At 38.5% G+C, this 21,601-nt stretch overlaps 1 protein-coding gene across 1 annotated transcript in view; it reads right to left on the bottom strand.

The window, feature by feature from the left end:
- Window positions 1-4,128: 4,128 nt before the first annotated feature.
- LOC136836254 (uncharacterized) overlaps window positions 4,129-21,601 on the bottom strand; it is a 43,710-nt gene continuing 26,237 nt past the window's right edge. Inside the window, exons 15-17 of the mRNA XM_067100260.1 lie at window positions 11,617-12,896; window positions 8,708-8,759; window positions 4,129-6,020 (exon numbers count right to left, since the gene is read on the bottom strand). Coding sequence (XP_066956361.1) covers window positions 4,786-6,020; window positions 8,708-8,759; window positions 11,617-12,896 — 2,567 coding nt within the window. The 3' untranslated portion in view covers window positions 4,129-4,785. The remainder of the gene's footprint in view (window positions 6,021-8,707; window positions 8,760-11,616; window positions 12,897-21,601) is intronic.

The following is a 21,601-nucleotide window of genomic DNA, read 5'->3' as shown; positions in this document are numbered from 1 at the left end:
TTTGTATAAGTATTTGGGAGCATGTGTAATGGATGAGGAGGGTTACCAGCAATTATTAAGCTAACTCTCCCACAAGGAAGTGAAGCATGGATACTGATTACGAATGAGATAAAATGTTCCAGCTGTTCATACGAAATTTTTCTGTTGTATGAAGTGTAAGATGCATTGAAAGTGTGACAAAAGTGAAAGGATAAAAAATATGTTTTGAGATTCTCTGGCCATGTGGAAAAAATAATGGATGACAGGTTGGCGATGAGTGCATAATTCAAAATTGTTATCAGGAAGGAGGAGAGGAAGAACTACGAGTACTGGACAGATGACATGTAAAACTGGAAAGGGAAGGACTTGATATCCCGGAATGATCAGAATACATGCAAGACAAGAAGTGAATGATGTGCTGTACTGTGGTTTAGATGTGCTGCTCTCGAGTCTTCTAAGAAGCGTCAATGTACAAATTTTCTGCACAGAGGGTGCATCCACAACAGTTAAATTATGAATGTGGCAGTGAAGGTTGTGTAATTTTTTGTCTATAAAAGCCCACTTCAATATAAAAAAATCACAATTTTTTTTACAATACTTGCACAAATAAATGATTGTTTATATCAAGTAAAAGTTAATAATCAATATATAATACTACTGATAAAATAATAATACTGTATTAATAATAAAGATAATTTAGAGTAATAATTATGGTACTACTGTCATCACCTTACCATAACCAAGAACCTCCATCCATGCTATTTGACCCACGTACAGAGGAAAAGTCCAGCCCCTTTTTCACTGTCAATTAGATCAGAGATACTAGTCTTTGATGCTATTCTGGACCTATATAATTATAATGCTGGATTTGGAAATAGCCAATAAATGAAAGGTTATGCTCTGCTCTATCTTATGAGAAAAACAAAGAAAATCATTGTCTAATCAATCGTTTCATGTGACACTTCACATTAGGAAGCGTTACCACAAGATTCACTTCAATCAGACGATAATGGTACGTGTGAAAAACTTGAGTTACTATACCTTTGCCTTAAAAATACTCTCTAAGTTTCATATTATGAGCTACCCATCTATATAATTTTTGGTTCTTGGTAAGTCTATTTCTTTGTACATTGGTATTTTTTTTTTGTAGATGGGTTACAATTCTTCATTTTAAACCTAAACACTGATGAGAGAGAGAGAGAGAGAGAGAGAGAGAGAGAGAGAGAGAGAGAGAGAGAGAGAGAGAGAGAAAAGAAAAAGTATACCTTAGTTTAACCAGACCACTGAGCTGATTAACAGCTCTCCTAGGGCTAGCCCGAAGGATTAGACTTATTTTCGTGGCTAAGAACCAACTGTTTACTTAGCAACGGGACCTACAGCTTATTGTGGAATCGAACCACATTATAGCGAGAAATGAATTTCTATCATCAGAAATACATTCCCTCTAACTCTTCATCAACCGGCGGGAATTGAACCTGCCCATCGAGTGACAGTCTGAAGCTCAACCGACTCAGCCAACGAAGGGCTTGAGAGAGAGAGAGAGAGAGAGAGAGAGAGAGAGAGAGAGAGAGAGAGAGAGAGAGATTCAGTATACATTGTAAAATTTTATTTTTCATCTACAGCACTAAGAACTTTATTATATTCAATGCCCATAGAACGTCTGGTTGGATGCGGAGTTGTTGTTATTAGCACATCAGACAACCCACTATTACTCATAGTTACATGCATCACTTTCATGTGTGATATTAAACCTTTGGAACTTCGAAACATGCTATTGCATATCATACACTGGTGTGTATACGGAAGGCGTTCAATATCTTTATGGGTTTCAATGTGTTTTTTTAAGTTTGTTCCTGTCATGTGTCTAGAACCACACACATCACATATAAATCTCTTGTCATTCAAGTGCACTGCACGAATATGGCATGCCACGTGTTTGTAAGTTTTAAAGGTAATTCCACAATATTTACACTCGAAGTTTTTCTCAGTGTTGTGGCTACGAATATGGTCTTCATAAACAACTTTACTGTTGTATGCTTTGTTACATACGTTACACTTATAGCGACCTTCATTGGTATGTATTGCTGTGTGGTTTTTGACAGCTGCCTTTGACTTGAAACCCTTCCCACATTCTTTACAATGATACTGTCGTTCATTGCTGTGAACTTTCAAGTGTCTCTTCAAGTGGTAAAGCCTAGGGCCTTCATAGTCACACTGGTTACACTGATAACGGCGGAGATCTCCATGCTTGAACATTCGATGTACACTTAAGCTAATTTTGTCATTAAATGTTTCTTGACAGTCATTACACTGATACGATGGTGGCAAAAAGAATCCGTTTTCATGTAGTTCCTTAATATGCTTTTGAAGCTCTAGTTGGTCGTCAAAGACCTCTTGACACACATGACACTTCATTGAGTAACTTTTTACCACAAACTTTTTACGTCCTCCTTTTGATGGTGCTTGCTTGGATATCTGACCCACATGTGAGCGTGCAGCCTTTTCCAAATTCTTTCTGCTTTGCTTCAGTGTAGAAGCTTCTTGATTTTGCTCTGCAAGAAGATTTATCTGTCAGATTTGGCACTTCAAATATGTCATCATCATATGACTGTTCTATGAAGTTCACTTCACTTTAACGTTGCAAATAATAATCAACAAAAAGTTGAAGCTACACATCAAAATACTCTTCCACTTATAACACTTCACAGACAAGACAGTAACATGAGAGATCTGTTGTATCACAGATGGCTAATAGGATGCCTACTTTACAAAAAGATACAATAGTTTCTCATTTTACATGAGGGCATGCTCTGAACCAAAGAATGTTTTTAGAATCTTGCATCATTTCATGATTTTCATATGAAACTGTATTTTTACAATAAAAGACATTTTCCTACGAACCTATTAATCATAAAATAGCCTTACTGCTTGTGAAATGGCTCCAGTCATATCAACTTGAAAGATCCAGTGAGATCAAAAGACCTGCAGCACAAGCTGCTTTGCACTCCACCTCCATCTCAAAAGTGTAGCCGAGGAGCAAAATCAGATCCATAGGCGTTGCACAGACGATGACACCTTCCTTCACTTCTGGGCTAATGGAGAGTGAGCTGGGCGTGTGAAGTGGATCTTTTCTCACTGCAAAATCTTTCAAGTTGGTGTGACTGGAACTATTTCACACAGAGCAAGGTTATTTATGATTGATGGGTCTACAAAAACAAATAATGATAATTATGATAGATGCAATGATAAATATGAGATGCACTCTGAGGCAGCAAAGTTTCTCCTATTTATGGGTTATACACACCCATCATAGAAATTCTTCAAGTGTTTTATTACTTTGGTATTGTTATTTTAATACATAAAATAAGAGTGAATATATATATATATATATATATATATATATATAGTGGACCCCCACTATATATTTGTGGCTTCAACTATTTGCGGATTTCTGTGAAACATATATACACATTCGTGGAAAATTCACCTATTAGATATTTTTCATAGAGAAATTCACAATTACCATATTTTCATATAACTTTTGTGAATAAATGCACTTTTTGTCATAAAACTAATAAAATATTCAGGTATAAGCATTTTTAGTTATTTTTTGGTGTTTTAAACTATCAAAATAAGCAGTTATAAGCATTTTTAAAGGGGTTTTGAGTAATTGCAGATTGGAGCTATTTCCGGGGGATAGTGGTATGCATCCCCACAAATACTGGGGGTCAACAATACACACACACATACAGGCAGTCCCTGCTTACTGGTGACATCGGTTAATGGCGTTTCGGTGTTATGGCGCTTGGCTAGTGATGTCGTCAACCAGACTTTCGGCAATGATCTTCATTTAACAGTAGCTGTTTTATATATATATATATATATATATATATATATATATATATATATATATATATATATATATATATATATATATATATATATATATATATATATATATATATATATATATATATATATACACACACACACAATATATATATGGGAAGTGTAACATTTCTGGTATTTTTTGTAAATATGAAATGGCACATCTATTTACTGAAAAAATGGAAGGAACTCCATAACCTCAGAACATGGTTTGTTTCTGATACACTATTATCATGGAATGTGAAAATGATGAGCAACAGGTTCAAAATCTGCACAGTAGTTTATTCTTTTTAATAATCAGTCACCTCCTTTACAGCACAAAAACTAAAAAAGAAACTAGCAAAAGCTATAAAATTATCCCTAAAATGCAATAGAATTCCAAAAAACCAGACCACCAACTCTTGCAGTTCCTAACGTTTAACTGGTTGGATTTTCCTGGCAACCATCACTAATAAAAAAAATGTTTTGTTCCCAACAAAATGGCAAACGTGCTCATAATTTAATCTACCACCTACAACATTCCAAAAATGAACATTACAACCACTTCACATAACTGACCAGTTATTTAAAACTACCATACATTTTTGTTAAATAAGTAATTTAAGAACAATAAAAACAAATATTTTTCATATTAATATTTCTTAAAGCTGAAGAAGAATCAGATTTCAGGTTTTCAAAAGAATCAGATACTGAATGACTGGATTTCTACTGTAGACCAATAAAAAAAAAATGAATTCATAGTTTCGAGACTATACAATCAAATTATGTATTTACAACTGTAAAAGTACATTTGTGTATAAGTATCCAGATTCTAATCAACAGAATTTTTATTTCCTGAAAAATTTCTAATACCGTCCTCTAGAATAAAATATCTGTAGTGCAGTGCAAGTGTAACAAATAATCTTGTGAATTTTTAATCTATTCTGAACAATGAACTTTAGCCATGTGCTCTTGACATAGGCTCTCTGATGAGAACATGGAGTTACATATATTGCACGAGAAAATATGAATGACTTCTCGTTCATCACTGCTAGTAACAAATTCATAATCAACTTCTTGGTTCAAGTCTACTTCTCTTGCAGATACATTATATACTACTTCCTCTCCCTCATCTGACTTTTCTTCAGAGAAAAGGTAGCCTTCTCGACAACTGACAAGAATTTTCCTGTTATCTTCTGCAGACGCATTTGACAGAACAGTATCATCAGCTATAAATGAATAGTGATACTTGGTAGGACGCCGAGTTGGGTGTGGAGGCTGGCTGGGTTTGATCACTTCTGGAGTTATTTGTACAATCTTTGAGTTGTGTATCACTCTCAGGTGTGTTGCAAGACCCTGATGACCACGGAATTTAGCTTCACACGTAGCACATTCGTAAGAGTATGGAAGGTATGGTACATCACCATGCTTTTTCAAATGATTTTTCAAGTTGAATCCTGTCATGTGCTGAGTGCCGCAAATGTCACAAATAAAACGCTTATCATTCAGGTGAACAGCACGGATATGTCGAGCAACATGCTTATAAACCTTAAAGGAAGCGCCACAGTAGCAAGCATAGTTTCTACTTTCCTCATGGCAATGCATGTGATCAGTATAAGCGCCTTTATGGTTGAAAGCTTTTTTGCACAAACTACAGAAGAAACGTCCTTCATTGGTATGTAAAACCATGTGATTTCTGTAAGATTCAAGCGTCTTTAATCCTTTCCCACAAGCCGAACAAACATAATGTCGCTCATTTGAGTGTACTTTCATGTGTCGTTTCAGATACTCCTTTGTCGGGCCCTCATAAATGCATTTGGTACACTGGAACCGTCGAGGAGCACCGTGTTTAAACATACGATGAACTTTAAGAGTTACTTTCTGTGTGAATACTTTTCCACAGTCATCACACTTATGGTGGCCTTGCCATGGGGCAACACCAAGATGGACATGACTATAATGCAAATTGTATTTTCGTTGAGTGCTAAATACTATATTGCACTCAGTGCACCGATGTTCCTGTCGTATCCACCTGGTATCGCCTGCTTTACGTCGGCGCCTGCGATTCTGCTGTACCTTTGTCTTGTTACTGGCACTGGAAACCATAATACCTTCCTTCTTCTTTTCCACAGCGTGACTACTCCCCTGCTCTGGTCCAGCCTTCAACGTATATTCTGTAATAAGATTCCACCATCAGATACACTCTGGAGAGACCATTTAGGGCTGGCCAATAGGTATTAGGCACCAGCAGGGGAGCAGCTGCCATCAAATGTAACTCTATAATAATAATTAACTTTATATGGAATCGAAAGTTCACTTTACACAATTTCACATTTTTTGGATGGTAAAATAAAATCCAAACATCTCTATTTAATTAAACTTGACGGACAATCAATGTTCAGTATTAGCATTTTTAGATCAAAGATGGCAACCCTGCGTCCATAACAAAAACTGAGATTTCCACTTCTGATAAAAGGATTACATAACCGAATGTTAAGTGGAATAAAAATATATGTACCTATCTTTGAACCTTGCAATACAAACCAACACTTTCTTTCAATTCTTATTTGTAAAATTCATTCAGTTTTGTTAAAGGCTTACGCTAAAACCTACAGCCTTTAAGAAAACTCATTCAATTTTCTTTTACCAGAAAATCACAGGACTTCCATCTAGACACAAGTCTGCCTGTTGACAAAATATTTTTCTCAGAATAAAACGCTGATGATTATAGGTTTCACTTTGGACAAGACTTTATAGTCTGCATGAGCCAAATTTAGAAATATGAAGTTAATGTAAAATCTCCCCACTGCAAAAAATGCTCATTCAAAAATAGCCACTAGGTAGTACAAGGAACACACTGAAAAACTATACCTACAGAATATTTTGAACTGAAAATTGGTAACAGGCATTTATTTCTGTACAAGGAAAAGTGACTACAGAAAATTGAAAAAAAAGTTATGTACTGTATTGTGCAATTTTAATTACTCAACCAATTTTACATAAAAAAAAACAAATCATATAACAAACATCAACCAACAATGTTCTTTTACCCTTATACAAAAAACCAACTCTGACATCTCAGTCTTACGGATAATATTGAGGTCTGTGCATCAATTACGTATTAATGAACAAGAAACTTTCAAACTCATTTACTTCTGAGTTCTGTGACCAAGTATGTTAAAGTACCAACCAAGGATACGGTTATGGGTCTGAATTTCACTTATGCCAGATTTAAATTTAATGCTAATTTTCTCTCAAGATTTGGGCTATGCATTTTTGCACAATGTCAATTTTTCAAAATCACACAGCACACCACATCAGAATAGCTATGGCTATTTGCCATATAACCTTACTTTTCTGTTTCTGAGCTCAAGTGGCTCAAAGGATTATGTGGGTTTGAATCCTATATTGAACAGACAGGAAAGCTAATCTTGTGTTATAGTGAGCTACTGGCTGCCTACAAAACATCTTTCATCATACAAACGACTCCATTGGGATGTGTACTGATTTAATCTGAAAAACTATTCCCCTACTTCCATAATATACAATACATAAAGTAGTATGAATTTTCAATCACGTGTAACAAGCAATTGCCAACAAAAAATCATGAGTAATTTTTAAGTTTTAAAATCGGATAATCTTGCGAGGTACAGTTAGCCTATAAATACCTTGTTTAAGTTTGAAATGATCCAACCAACTTAGCTTACGCTAACTAAAGAACTGAATGACCCCTGTGCAGCTATTTACTCAAAGTCACTCCTGATTTGCAATAACTCAGTTAACTTAAGCCATATTGTTTCAAGCACAGACATAATTCACAGTACAGGCCGTCCCCGCTTACCGGCAGTTTTGGTTTTACAACGCTTGGCTAACCACGTCGTTAACCAGATTTTCGGTGCCGATAAGCAGTTTACTGGCGTCGGTAAGTGATTTATCAACGTCGGTAAGTGGTTTATCAGCGTCGGTAAGTGGTTTACTGGCACCAATAACTGGTTAGTGGTGACTTTAAGTGGTTTATCAGCACTTATGGTGTTGTGAACACCATTTATTACCATAATTATTGTGATGTTCGGTTAACAATGACTTTCGGTTATCGGCACGTGGCCAGGAACGGATCTTGCGCTGTTAACCAGGGACTGCCTGTATTCAATGTGTCTTGGAAGAATAGTTAATGCTGATAACCTGTGCACAGAATTTTGATAAATGTTTACAACAGTGTTAAACATGTTCATCCAACAATGAACATAGCATTTCTAGCTGTTCTACATCTCACAAGACCAGCTGATAGTAATGATTCATAGATTTGTAGTTTATGTTTTTTCTTCAACTGTATATTATTGTTTGGAAATGTTTTTATTGCACTTTATATTCTTTCATTTCCCTTTTACTGTGTTGCACCTAGTTAATTTAACTCTAAGAGTATGAACAGAAACTTGACTGAATATTAACGTATCATCATTATTATTAATTTATTATTTCATTATTACTAGCCTAGCTGCAGCCCTAACTGGAAAAGCAGAATGTTACAACTCAAAGGATCTGACAAAAAGAAGTAAAAGAAAGAGGACCCTTTGGAAAATATACGAAAATAAATAAACTATACAGGAGAAAAAATTACACTTAATATATGACATGAACACATGTGAGTCTGCAAAACAAAAATCTTCCCCCAGGTTGAACTTCTATAACTGTTCACAGCTGGAGCAAAAGTCCTAGAAACTGTGTGGTACTGAACCTCATAAAACAAGAAGCAAGACTTAGAATTTACAGCATATCTTATGTTAAGTGGTGGATTGCATTGTCTATGAAGAATTTAATGCAAAGGATGGTTATAAGTGTGAAAACTGAATGAAACATTGACCATGAGCTAATAAAACAATGGTGCCAGAGATGATGATCATAATCATGAAAAACTGAATAAAGCATGAACAATGAGCTAATCAAACAAAGGTGCCCAAGATTTATGCTAAAATCATGAATGGTAAATTTAATAAAACTTCAAGTTTTTGTCCAACACTTTGAAATGTAATTCAGCTACTAAAGAACGAACTGGGCAACAATATTCAAAACATGGCAGAATAAGAGAATAAAAGCACTTCATGAGAGAAAGATCTTTGAAAATTGTGAAAGCCCTACTCCTTATATAAATTTTCTGTGTAGCTGAATTAGGTACACTGCATTTAAGAGTATGTCCTACGATTTTAACCCATGGCGTGCACAGAAAAAAACAAAGGTGTTCTTGTAGCGTTACTCAGTCCTCCATAATATCTATTGATTTTCTATGAAGTAAGCATAATCTTCTTTCATAGAACAGTGGAAGCTGATATGAGAAAATCGAATTCTCCAAGCTGATAAGAAACCTGTGCAGGTGAAATTTTAGTCAGGGCAGCCCATCATATCACTTGCATTTCAGAGTTTCAATGACTTGCATGTAGTTAAAGAAGTATTAAAAGAACAAAGCTGGGAGTGGGCAGTCCAATGTCAGAACAAAACTGGGAGTGGGCAGTCCAATGTCAGAAACAAACTAAAATCAAAGTTTCATTTTGGCTATGATTTAATTTCATCCTACATTACTTGCACCTTGCCATTATTTTAGCTAAATTTCTCTTCAGTAGCAACCACAGGTTTATAATCAGGAGATGTGATTGATACAAATAAAGTAGCATCATCTAATAAGCAATCAACTTGTATTCTGTGCCAAACCACATACCAAGCATATATACATTACATAAATAGTAAACGGCCAAGAACACTATCCTGATAAACTCCAGATTAAATTCTTGTAGTCATTCTGTGTCCAATAACTATCCTTTATAAAGTATAATTTAAAAATTCAACATTATTCAACATGACTCTCCCACTCTCATTTGTCTTATGTGATAATGAAGGACTTTTGATTAATTTGGTCAAAAGCAAATTTATGGATTTCTGAATGACCCTGGAAATTAGAAACAGATGCATCACAAGAACCACGGCTTTGCAAAAACCAAGTCTATGAATTTCTGGACGACGCTGGAAATTAGAAAAAGATGCCTCACAAGCACAAGAGCTTTAAAAATGCTCTTGTATATATAGTATACAACATTAGAGGACTAATGAATACTATGTTCAAACAATAATTACCAGACTTGTTTATCGCCTCATTTATAACTTGCTCACAGCCAGGATCTGAGACAAAATAAAAAGCTCTTTGGAGAAAATTGCTATGGTAGGGACTGAAACCATCAAACATACACAAAAAAGCCTTTCAATCATCCTCCTGCATCTACAGTAGGTCATGATGATTTGATATCAGAATCAATATCAACTACGTCTGGAACGCTACTATTGTAACACAACCCCGTCTGCCAATCAACAGGTATAGAGGCAGGCCAATGAAATTTTACCTTAACCAAAAATCTAATGAATTACCTCATTTATTAATCTGACTGGCCTGCCAAGCACCATACAGCAATTTCACTTTTCTTCAAGGATTTGTGTTTGCTTATGATATTGTGACTTCTTTCAAAGTTCACAGACAACTTTCCTCTGAGCATTATCTATGTACACTGTATGGTACGTCACAACTTGAAGGGAAATCAAGATTGTGTCTAAATTATTAATTTTATGAATTAGTTTGATAAAACCATTGAGTTCTATATTCAACGTCTCACTTAGGTAGCAAGAAAAACTTATCTTAAACTTGAGGTATAAACTGGAGCAAAGTCAAGCCAGTTAAAGAGGGCACATAGGAAGAGACTAAGGGATATATATAGTTAAGGCAATACCAGGCACACTAAGTGGCAATCACTATGGTGGGATCATGCCCAATAAAGTAAATGTGTTACTATGTAGACATGTATCAAAATGTTCAGATTTGCAGAAAGAAGCAGACTCAAAAATAGACAATGCAGCCAAAACAAATGGTATACACCACAAGGTATACACTGTGCAAATGAAGCAATGTCTGCCTTGAGGTATTTTCTAAATTCAGGAAGATTGCATTTCAAAAATGTTGTAGCTTCCACTGCAAAGGGTTAAATCTGAAATCCATTTACAAAATTTTATTCAAGTTGCCAATATAACAAAAATCATTTACCATTTGCATATATTCATTTTATTTAGATGAATAAGCTTTTAGGGTCTAATATGTATATGCTTATCTATAATTTTGAAGTTATCATAGAGTCACTGCACTTTCCTTCTAAGTTGTAAAGGGGTATCAAAGACACATGTGGCTCTTATAATTATAAATCTTTGCACTTAACAGATAGAAACCGTCAACATCACAGATTGGGTTTTACTTTAATCTCAGCCAGTTAGTCCGTTTGACCCTCACATAAAACAGACTATAGGAATCCATAAGATTCTAATTTGGAAATCATTATAAAAAAAATTTTAAATTTAAATCAAGCCTAAGGTTCACTAAATGGTTAGGAAGCTAATGTTATGAATACCTAAAGAACTCGCCTCAAATAATGATAAAAAATACTTACATTTTTAGGGCACTAGTTAATTTAATTCACTAGGAGGCTCTTCTCCCTAAAAATGAATAACCTATTGAATACCTTGATGAGCAATGGAAGAGATTTTCTTGATAAGGAAATACTAATACAAGTCTTCTAACTTCAATTTTGCTTTGAAATTCACATTTCAGATGATTTTCTCCAATATAAAAATTACTAGATTTAAGAATGAAACATATCACAACATTCATACTGCAGCCAGGCATTCGAAAGACAGTACAGTACTCTATAAATTACATTTTCAGCAACAGTCACACTACGCTACATGCATGGAATGTCTGTGGAAATTAAGGTGGTCTTCTGAACGAAACATGGATCCACAAGTGTAACAAAGAAACACACACACTACACTTATTTGTTCTTTCAAACCTTCTCCACTGTCTTCTATAACTGCTTCTACAGCTTCTATGGGAACTACAGAGTCACTATCTCCAAGAGAATCTGAAATCTTATCGCAAATGATACCAGAATCAACTTCCTGAACCACATGCTCCACTTCAGCAGTGTTCATTTTGGAGTCATCAGCCAGTTCATCTTTGCTTTTTAGAACATAACTAAAAATTGGGGATATATCTTCTGTCTTGGATGAATATACTTTGATTTGGACAGGCTGATAAAATTCTGAATGTGTAACACGCTTATGGGTATCAAGACCAGTTTCACTATGGAACCTATGCATACATATATCGCAGGGATATTTAGCTCTCAACTGTTCTGCCCTTTCATGTTTTTTCATGTGTATACGCAGATTATAATTGGTCATGAAACGTGCCTCGCATAGGTGACATTTTATTCGCTTATCATTAAGATGAACTCCCCTGATATGAGTTCTTAGTGCCTTATGTGTTTTGAATGCTGTCATGCAAGTATCACACTGGTAGTTCCTAATATTAAAATGGCTTCTACGATGATCTTCATAGTACTGTTTGTGATGGAAACCTTTCTGACATATATCACACTGATATTTACCTTCATTAGTATGCAATGTCATATGATTTTTGTATGTATACTGAGTTTTCAAAGCCATACCACATACTTCACAAGAATAAATTCTCTCATCATAATGAGTCACAAGATGTCTTTTCAGTTTAACTTTGGTAGCACTTCTATAGCTGCACATTGTGCACTGAAAAAGTTTGGGGTCTCCATGCTTGTACATTCGATGAACACGTAATCCAACTTTTTGAGTAAAAGTTTTTCCACACTCTTCGCAAAGATGAGTGCCTTTCCAAGGTGCAATACCTAAGTGAATGTGTTGGTGATGACGATCCATCTTCAACCTTGTGCTAAAATTTTTGTTACACTTTGGGCACCTGTAGATTCCTCGTCGCCAGCGATCATCTCCAGACCTACGGTTCACCTTCCTATCAGTTAGTTTCTGAGTTACTCCTTTTCCTGACTTCTCTTCAAAAATTACAGACACTACTCTATCTAACTTTTCTTCCCCAATCTCAGTTTTACACTTAACCAATGAAGAGTTCTCATCAACTGCCTTTTTCTCCACTTTATCTTGATCTTCTGTTTCTCTTCCAAGACTTTGATGCCCTGGAAGGAGAAACACAAGATGAGGGAAACGCAGTTCAATTGCAACGAAGATCTCGGCAAAAATTTACATAAAACTTCACCTCTAAAAACTGTATCATTTTCCATGTTGAACACTATCATTCAATTTCAATTACAGTGTCTTTCAATCATTTATTCTTTCCCCATATTTGCCAATCTACTACATGTAAAACCTTCACTCAATGAATACAGAAAAGACAAAGCTGGAAAAAATTCAGTAGCTGCATCTACTTCAAGGCATAAAATGCTGTTAATGTTCTTAAATTACTCTTTATCTCCTGAGTTACTATTAATTACATGCATATCACCTATAAATACTCTTCTGGCTTTTTTAATTCCACCAGTGGCCAAATTACTGTCAGTTGGCACTAGACCAATTTTACAAAAATTCTTTCTGGATAACAAACTAGACCAGTTTTACAACAATTCTTTCTGGATAACCAGGATTTTTCATATTACAGAGACTAAAAGGATAGGCAACTCAATGCTTCTTTGTCATCTGGGCTGAAAAAGGCCACAAGACAAACTGGGGCTTAACCACAAAGGAAACAATATGCCTTCTTGATGAAGGGTGGAAGGTTATGAGTAGAGGAGCAAGGGAAAAAATATAAACCAACTGCATAAACCGATGACTTTTGATTCTGACAGTAATGTGGAAGGAGGAGGTTTTAGAGGTTTTATGGGGATGATGAGACGAGAAAGACTGTTTGAGCTCAGTGGAATAATCCAAATAGTTTCTTTCTAAATAAGAAAAGTCACTCTGCTGAAGAGAAAAAGTCAAAAGAGTGCATGTGTACTAAATATGAAAAAACATAACACAAAGTATTCTTAATGACTGCAAAAGCTCTTAAGTAAAAGTTATATGCTTGCCTACCAGACTCCACCTAATAGACCTTTCTCTGCATACTTATTCCTGTGAGCAGCATTACTAACACTTCTCTCTCCCTGAGCAGAGTTGCCAACTGCTCCACTCCCACCTCCCCACCCTAGAAACTCTTTCCCCAGCCTCTCTCCTCCCAACTCTTTCTCAGCCTGTTTATGCCTGTAAGCAGTGTTAAACTTATTTATGACTGCACCATGTAAAAGCAAAATAAATCTCCTTTTCAATGATATATAGTGATATGACTGCTATTCATTCCTGTTATTGCATATGCAGGAAAAGAACATATGGAAAATAAGGAATCATGGGTGAAAAAATTATCACCACCACCTCCAATACCCTGTGACTCAGGTGGTCTTTGTGAAATTCTGCCCCTCCATGTTTTTTTCTGCAGTTTCACTTCTACAAACCTCCAGCCTCCTATTGGACAGTTCTCATCCAAGGTGGTCTGGGTATTAGAATGCCTTTGGTGCCCTCAAGGATGGTGTGAGGGACATGTCCAAGTGATCCCCATTTCCCTTCGTTATTATCTCATCTATATATGGAATGTTTGTATATCTCCATTGTCACATAATTTCTCACTCTATTATGCAATCTGGCTCTTTACATTCTCTTAGAGGATTCTCAAATCTTCCAGACATAGCTTCACTGCCGTACCATGACCAAGCCAATACTGTATAGCAATAGACACACAGTACTCGATCAATACATAGCCATGCTTTCTTGTGCAATTTTAATCAAAAGTATTTGATTTCCATGTCTTATTCAGCACCCCACCTGTTTGTTCTGACTTTTCTAGTCTTTCACTAAGTTCCCAATACTGTAGAAAGAACCTTTATCATAAACCATTGTTCCTTAGTATTTGAAAGGTTCAACCTCATTCATCTTTCTCCTTTCAGTGTTATTTCATTCCTTTGCATATACTCTGCCCTCATAATTTCCATTTTCCGCAGATTTACCTTGAGTCCCATTTCTCTAGGTGTATGAAACATTCTGTTATGCAAGCGTTGTATGTCTTATGGTGTGCTGAATATATCAGCATCATCTGCATATGCTACATCTGCCAAGTTCCTATTTTTACTCCAATCTAAACCTCCCTTTCACCTACAATCAGTATTTTGAATTATGAAACTGACAAGAAGGGCAAGCAACAAAGGTGACAAACATTCTCTAGAGCACCCCCACTAAATAATGCAAACTGACTTGACAAAACTCCATCAACATAAATTTTGCATCTCCTTTGTTCATGGATACCTTCAATTAGCATTATATATTGAATGGGAATACAACAGGAACGCACGTCAAGGCAAAAACTTTCATAATACTGGTCTGTGGGCACTATCAAATGCCTTCTCATAATCAGTAAGGTCATTATAACGGGTATTTAAAATTTCATACACAGCTGCATAGTATGTCTTAATGTAAACACTTGCTCTGCCTGCCTCTCCTAAAATGGTCTCAGATCAAGATATATAACTAATAAAATTTCTCTGCTCATAACTCCTTCCAAAAAGTAAGTAAAATTAGCTAATGTATCCTCTCGGGTACAATCAATTCCCTAATTCCATATAGAATTTTCTTTCAATCAAGATTCATCAAGCACTGCGTGCAAACTCTACAAAAACTTTCCATTTTGCTTAATTGTGAACAATACTTGAGTTTTGCAGTAAAAGAATCTTGTTGACCATCCCTACCCTCTCCACAGCTTAAGTAAAAATAATAACGATCTGGGTTTTAGTTCACCAGACAGAAACAAATCATCATAAACAAGAAGGAATGAAGCGGTAAAAATAAATGGCTGGTCCAGCCAATTATCTTAAAACCATTTACTTCTACCTATACATTCAGTTTCATGATTTTATTTTCATTTCTACGGAATATCAGCTCTTTCTATTTTCCCATAAAGGTATGGTGTTCTAAAGAAAGCCACCTAGACAAGTTAAGGACCTTTGTACTTGATTCAATAGGAGTGTACATTATAAGCAGCGACAATAGTAGTACTAGGTACCACTAGGTAGTACAGTAATGATGATGAGATGAGCTAAAGCTATTGTTGCCACCTGATGAATCTGCCCATACACAACAAACTTAGGATTCTTGAAGGTCTTGGTTTCAATCCATCATTATTTTGCATACTTCTTCCTACTCTTCAATAATGAAGGTTTGCTGTACATTAACTACAATTAAACTATGAAGCTATTTTACATGGAATCTGCTTTCAGTCAGAACTAAAACAGGAAGACCTGATGCTTTAAAGCAGTGCTCAATTAAAGAACAAAAAAGTCTGGAATGGTCCATTTTTCAAGGATTAAATTATTAATGTCTCTCGCCTCCTTCAGTTAATTCTAGCAAAGTTTTTTGGAATTTCTGATAGCAAAAGGGCCAAGAAACCTGTGAACCTGCTACTACAAAATGCTCAAGTAATACAATAATACTGAAATTAGCCATATTCTCCAGGAGTGCAGTTAGTTAGTTATAATGGCAAATTTGTTATGGTATGTCAAAATAGGTGCACATTCATAAAATGAAGTTTTTATGATAAAACAAAGTTTTATGAATACTTACCTGGCAGTTATATATATATAGCTTAATCCCTGATCGACGGCAGTTTTTTTTCAAAGCTTCATGACAACTGCCGAATGGTAGGTGTCCGATAGGTGGTCTTTTAGCCCTTATAGGGTGGTAGTTGGAATCATTCCTGTTTTCAGTTCCTCAGATCATCTCTTGCCCAACCTGTCTCCTGAGGGAGGAGGGTGGGATTTAAAATATATATATAACTGCCAGGAAGTATTCGCAAAACTTTGTTTTATCGCAAAAACTTCATTTTTACGAATAGAACTTACCTGGCAGTTATATCTCTCATAGCTGATTCACACACATTTTGGAGGAGGGTGAAAGACAGCCAACATTGTTGAGAAACAACTAAAAGTCGTAGATAAGCCTGTGATTCCTTACCTGTGGGTAGCTGACTTCAAAGGTTCCTGCCTCTTGGTCGCTTTCCCTTAGGAGCGCCAGCCGGGTAAAACCTGTTATACTGAAACAAGCTCAATCCGAGTCTGTCAAGCGGGGTGAGACCAACAACGTGACTAGACTTCTGTACTTCCTATTCCCCTTCTATTACCTGTAACCTTACTCAATCTAACCACATAACCTTGCAGACTAGATATACACCTATCTAGCAGACTGGGGTTGCTGTTCCCACAAAGGCTTCCTGAACCATAAAACACCAGCCCAATTACAGGTATCCCAAACAAAAGTTAAGGTTGAGGAGGCAGTCACTCCTTTGCCCAATACCCGAAGCTGTAGCTACATATGGGCCCAAGGCGTAACATTTCTCATAATCTACCTCTTACTCTCTGAGGTAATGAGAAGCGAACACAAGTCACTTCTCAAAAGTGGCATCATAATTTGTTTAACTGACATATTTTTTTCTATAAGCCAGAGAAGTTGCAATGGCTCTTATTTCGTGAGCCTTCACCTTCAACAAACCAAGTTCTCCTCTTCACATAAAGGTAGGCTTCTCTTATTGTCTCCCTCAAAAGAATGATAGCAGCATTCTTCGAGAGGGCTTTGAGATCCTTCACTGAACACCACAAGGAACTGGAAGAACCTCTTCGTCCTTTGTCCTGGAAATATAAGCCTTGGCTCTAACTGGACAGAAAGTCTCTCCTCGTCTTAGCCCACTAAATCAGTGAGGTTAGGAACCTCAACGTCCCCGGCCAGGAGTTTTGAAGGAGTTCTCATTCTTAGGAAGTCAAGCCTTAATAGCATGTGCTCCATTACGATTTGAACCTACTTGCTTCTGAATAGCCTGAATCTACTTCTTCCCCTTTCGCTGCTTAAGGCGAGAAGGAAAGCGTTTTTCTTTATTCGTCTCTCAGGGTTGCTTGAGAGATGGGTTGAGAGCTTCCTGCTGCACAAGAACTCAAAACCACATCCAAATTCAGGGCAGGGGGTCTCAAGAGTCAGCCGTTGTTTGAAAGACTTTAAAAGGTCTCTCAAGTCTCTATCTTGAGACAAATCAATGCCTCTGTGCCTAAGGCGGTAGACAACAAGCTTCTGTATCCTTTTATGGTGGATCTGGCCAGCTTAGAATCTTGCCTGAGGGACAAGAGAAAATCAGCTATTTAGCTCACAGAGGTAGTGGTTGAGAGCCTTTGCTCTGCTTGCAAGATCTAAAGAGTTTCCCACTTTGATTAGTAAACTCTCTGAAGAGACCCTCCTCGCTCTGCGATAGCTCTTGCAACAGGCTGAAAATCCTCTGCGCTCTGACAAGCTTCGATAGTCTGAATGCAGTCAGTTGAAGAGCGAGGGGTTTTGATGACCTCTACGAAGTGGGGGCTGTCTGAAGCCTTGGACTTGGGAAGACTTCTCGGAGAAGTCCACTAGCATCTCCACCACCTCTGTGAACCACTCTCTTGCTGGCCAAAAGGGGCTACCAGGTCATTCTCCCTGAATCTAAGAGGGCGAATTTCTTGACTACTAGATTGATTATCTTGAACGGAGGGAACGCATAAGTGTCCATCCCGTCCAGTCCATCAGAGGCGTCTACTGCTATTGCTTCTCTGTCCGGGACTAGAGAGCAGTAGTTCGGGATTCTCTTGTTCTGGCTGGGCGAAGAGGTCTATTAGAAGGCCTCCCCCATAACCTCCACAGTTTCTGCAAACTTGAAGATTGAGAGTCCATTCCGTGGCAGAACTTGCCCTCTTCTGCTGAGCATGTCTGCTCTTACATTCTTCTGCCTCTGCACGAATCTCGTCAAAAGCTCCACCCTGTGGTCTTTTGTCCACAGAAGGAGTTCTCTTGCTGTTTCGTACCAAAAGAGGTAAAGAACGAGTCCCTCCTTGTTTGCTGGATATACGCAAGAGCCGTGGGTGTTGTCGGAATTCACTTCTATTACTTTCCCAGCGACAGATTCCTTGAAGGCTTTTAAACCTAACCAGATGGCCATCAATTCTTTCCTGTTGATGTGCCATCCGATTTGTCTCTTCCCAAGAGCCTGAAACTTCCTTGTTCCCCAGTGTTGCTCCCCATCCCGACTCAAGCATCTGAGAACAACACTAGGTCTGGGTTCTTTCTACGTAGGAGATTCCTTCCCCTAAGATCGGCGGATCCAGCCACCAACTCAGATGTTTCTTGATCTCTGCTGGAATGTGGAAGGAAAATGAGTCCTCCCTGATTCTTCCTGTCCCAGATTCTTGAAAGGAAGTGTTGCAGAGGTCTGAGGTGCAACCTTCCCAGAGAGACAAATTTCTCGAGGAGGGAGGAGAGGTGCCCAACAAACTCATCCACTCCCTCGCCGAGCACTTCTGCCTCCCCAGGAAATACTGAACCTTCTCGAGGCACTTGAGTTGCCTTTCTTGTGAGGAGAAGCCTGAAAATGAGCTGAGTCCAGAACTATCCCAAATAAAGAATCGTCTGACTGGTTCGGTCTGAGACTTCTCTGTTGATAATGAGACCCAGATCCTGAGCAATCATAAACGTCTTGTGTAAGTCCTCCAGACACCTGTTCTTCGACTGGACCTTATCAGCCAAGTCGTCTAGGTACAGGGATACTCTTATCCCTTCTTGATGGCTCCATCCTGCCACATTTGACATTACTCTGGTGAACACTTGAGGAGCTGTACTGAGGCCGGGAAACAAAGAGCTTTGAACTGGAAGCATTTGTCCTGGATCACAAACCTCAAAACTTCCTTGAAGTCGGGTGGATGGGAATATGAAAGTAAAGCGTCCTGCAGGTCCGGGATACCATCCAGTCCCCTGGACGGACTGCTGCCAGCACAGACTGAGGCGTCTCCATGGTAAACTTGGTCTTCTCCACAAAACCGTTTCAATGCGCTGACATCCAGGACCGGTCTCCATCCACCCCGAACTCTTGGGCACTAAAACAGGCGATTGTAGAACCCTGGGGATCCTAGTTCCAAAACTGGTTCTATCGCTCCTTTCTCCAACATCTGGTCTACTAGATTCAGGAGTGCCCTTCGTTTCAATGCGTTTGAGTGCTGAGCCACCAGGGCTAGTGGCTTTGTTGAAAGTGGCGGTTTCCCCGTGAAGGGGATCTTGTATCCCTTCCTTGATGACTGAGAGAGACCAGGTGTCCGCCCCTCTTGCTCCCAAGCCTGCCAAAAGAGAGACAGTCTTCCCTACTGTTGTCTGGAGGACTTGTTTCTCAATTTCAGAGCGTGTTCTAAACGTCCTTCTGTTAGTTCTACCCCGTTTCTTGTCTTCTTCCTCTGAATTCAGATCTAGAAGGAACTCTGCCCGAAAGGGCTGTTGAACTCTCTTTTCCTCCTTTTGGCAGCTGGAGGAATTGCGAAGGAAACCTCTAGCCGAGCGAGAAAGTAAATCTTCACGTAGCTTTATGTACCAGAGTCAGAGAAATATCCTGACCAGGACTGGAAACAAATGCTCCGAGAGGGGGCGTAAAGGAGCTCTGCCTTCTGTCGCGACTGTAGTAGATTTTGGCGTGAAGGAACATAACAAAGCCCTCTTCTTCAAAATCCCTGCAGTAAAGAGAAGCCATCTCATTTGCTCCATCCCTCAGAGCCTATCCATACAGGCCATAATACTGAAAGGTCTTCAATTCCTGTAGCCTGAATGGTTTCCATCTTCTTGGATAAATTCAACAGACCAGTCTAAAAAAACTAAACACTTCAAAAGACCTAAATATTCCTTTAATGAGATGGTCTAGTTCCGTCATGAAACCACATCACCTTAGCTGAGTTAAGGGCATGTCTTCTAGAAGAGTCTACTAAACCAGAGAAGTCCCCTGGGAGGAGAGGTACTCCCAGGCCCAGCTTCTCTCCAGTGTCATACCACATGCCCGCCTTGAAAGCAAGCCTAGTTGGAGGAAAAGAGAGGAGGACTTAACTGCTTGCCTACGCTCTTTAAGCCAGTTATCAATCCTGGTCAGAGCCTTCTTTGCAGAAATGGAAAGCTTCATTTAATAAAGGCTGACTGCTTCCTCGATTTCTTCCTGTTAAAGCTGGGACTGAGGAGAACGCAGGGCAGCAGGCTTAAACTCCTCCCCATACAGCCCAAAGAGAGCGAGAAAGAACCTTATAGTCATCAGCCGCATTAGAAGGTTTATCTTCGTCCTCTGAAACGTCTTCCAAATCATGCATTTCCTTCCAACTCTGTCTCTTTCTCTTCTTGTTGTATTGCACCGGGAGGACGAACGATCGCCGGCGTCCTGGCGGCGCAGAGCTGGTTCGTCCTGGCGAGAGCTGGTTGCGTCCTGACAAACAGCCCTAGAAGAATCCCGATGTCAGAGCTGGATCGTCCTGGTATCGCGAGCTGGGCGTCTGGCGTCGAGCATTGGATACGTCCTGGCGCGAGTTGAGGCGTCTTGGCGTCGAGGGAGGAGGATGCGTCCTGGCGTCGAGGAAGTCCACTGCGTTCTTTCCTCCCTGGAGAACCGAGGTCGTAATCTTGCTGAACAAAGGAAGTGCGTTCGGCGAGAGGGAAGAAAATTCTGTCGTTTAGGCGTGGAGAGGGGAGAAGAGTCGAGCCTCAGGAGAAGAACCTGAGGTTTTTGCTTGGGAGAAACGAGAAGATTCTTATGTTCCAAGCCAGAAGAGCGCCCTTGCTGACTCGAGCGGAGAGGATCCAGTTCTCTCTTATCCCTAGAAGAAACTTCGGCAGGACTCCTTTCTAGATCTCTTCACTGGTAACTTTGGGAGTCCTTACGTCTGACCGACTGGGAGGGCGACAAAGGCCTGAACAAGAGAAGCTAATTGGCCTTGCATGGCGGTCATAAATGATTTAGCCGCAGCAGCTGCATCCTGAGGTTCGAGGGAGAAGGTTG

Source organism: Macrobrachium rosenbergii, chromosome 56 (genome assembly GCF_040412425.1).
Source record: "Macrobrachium rosenbergii isolate ZJJX-2024 chromosome 56, ASM4041242v1, whole genome shotgun sequence".
NCBI classification, from domain to species: Eukaryota; Metazoa; Arthropoda; class Malacostraca; order Decapoda; family Palaemonidae; genus Macrobrachium; species Macrobrachium rosenbergii.
Note: the sequence above shows the minus strand (reverse complement) of the source record. Positions and strands in the feature narration are given on the sequence as shown.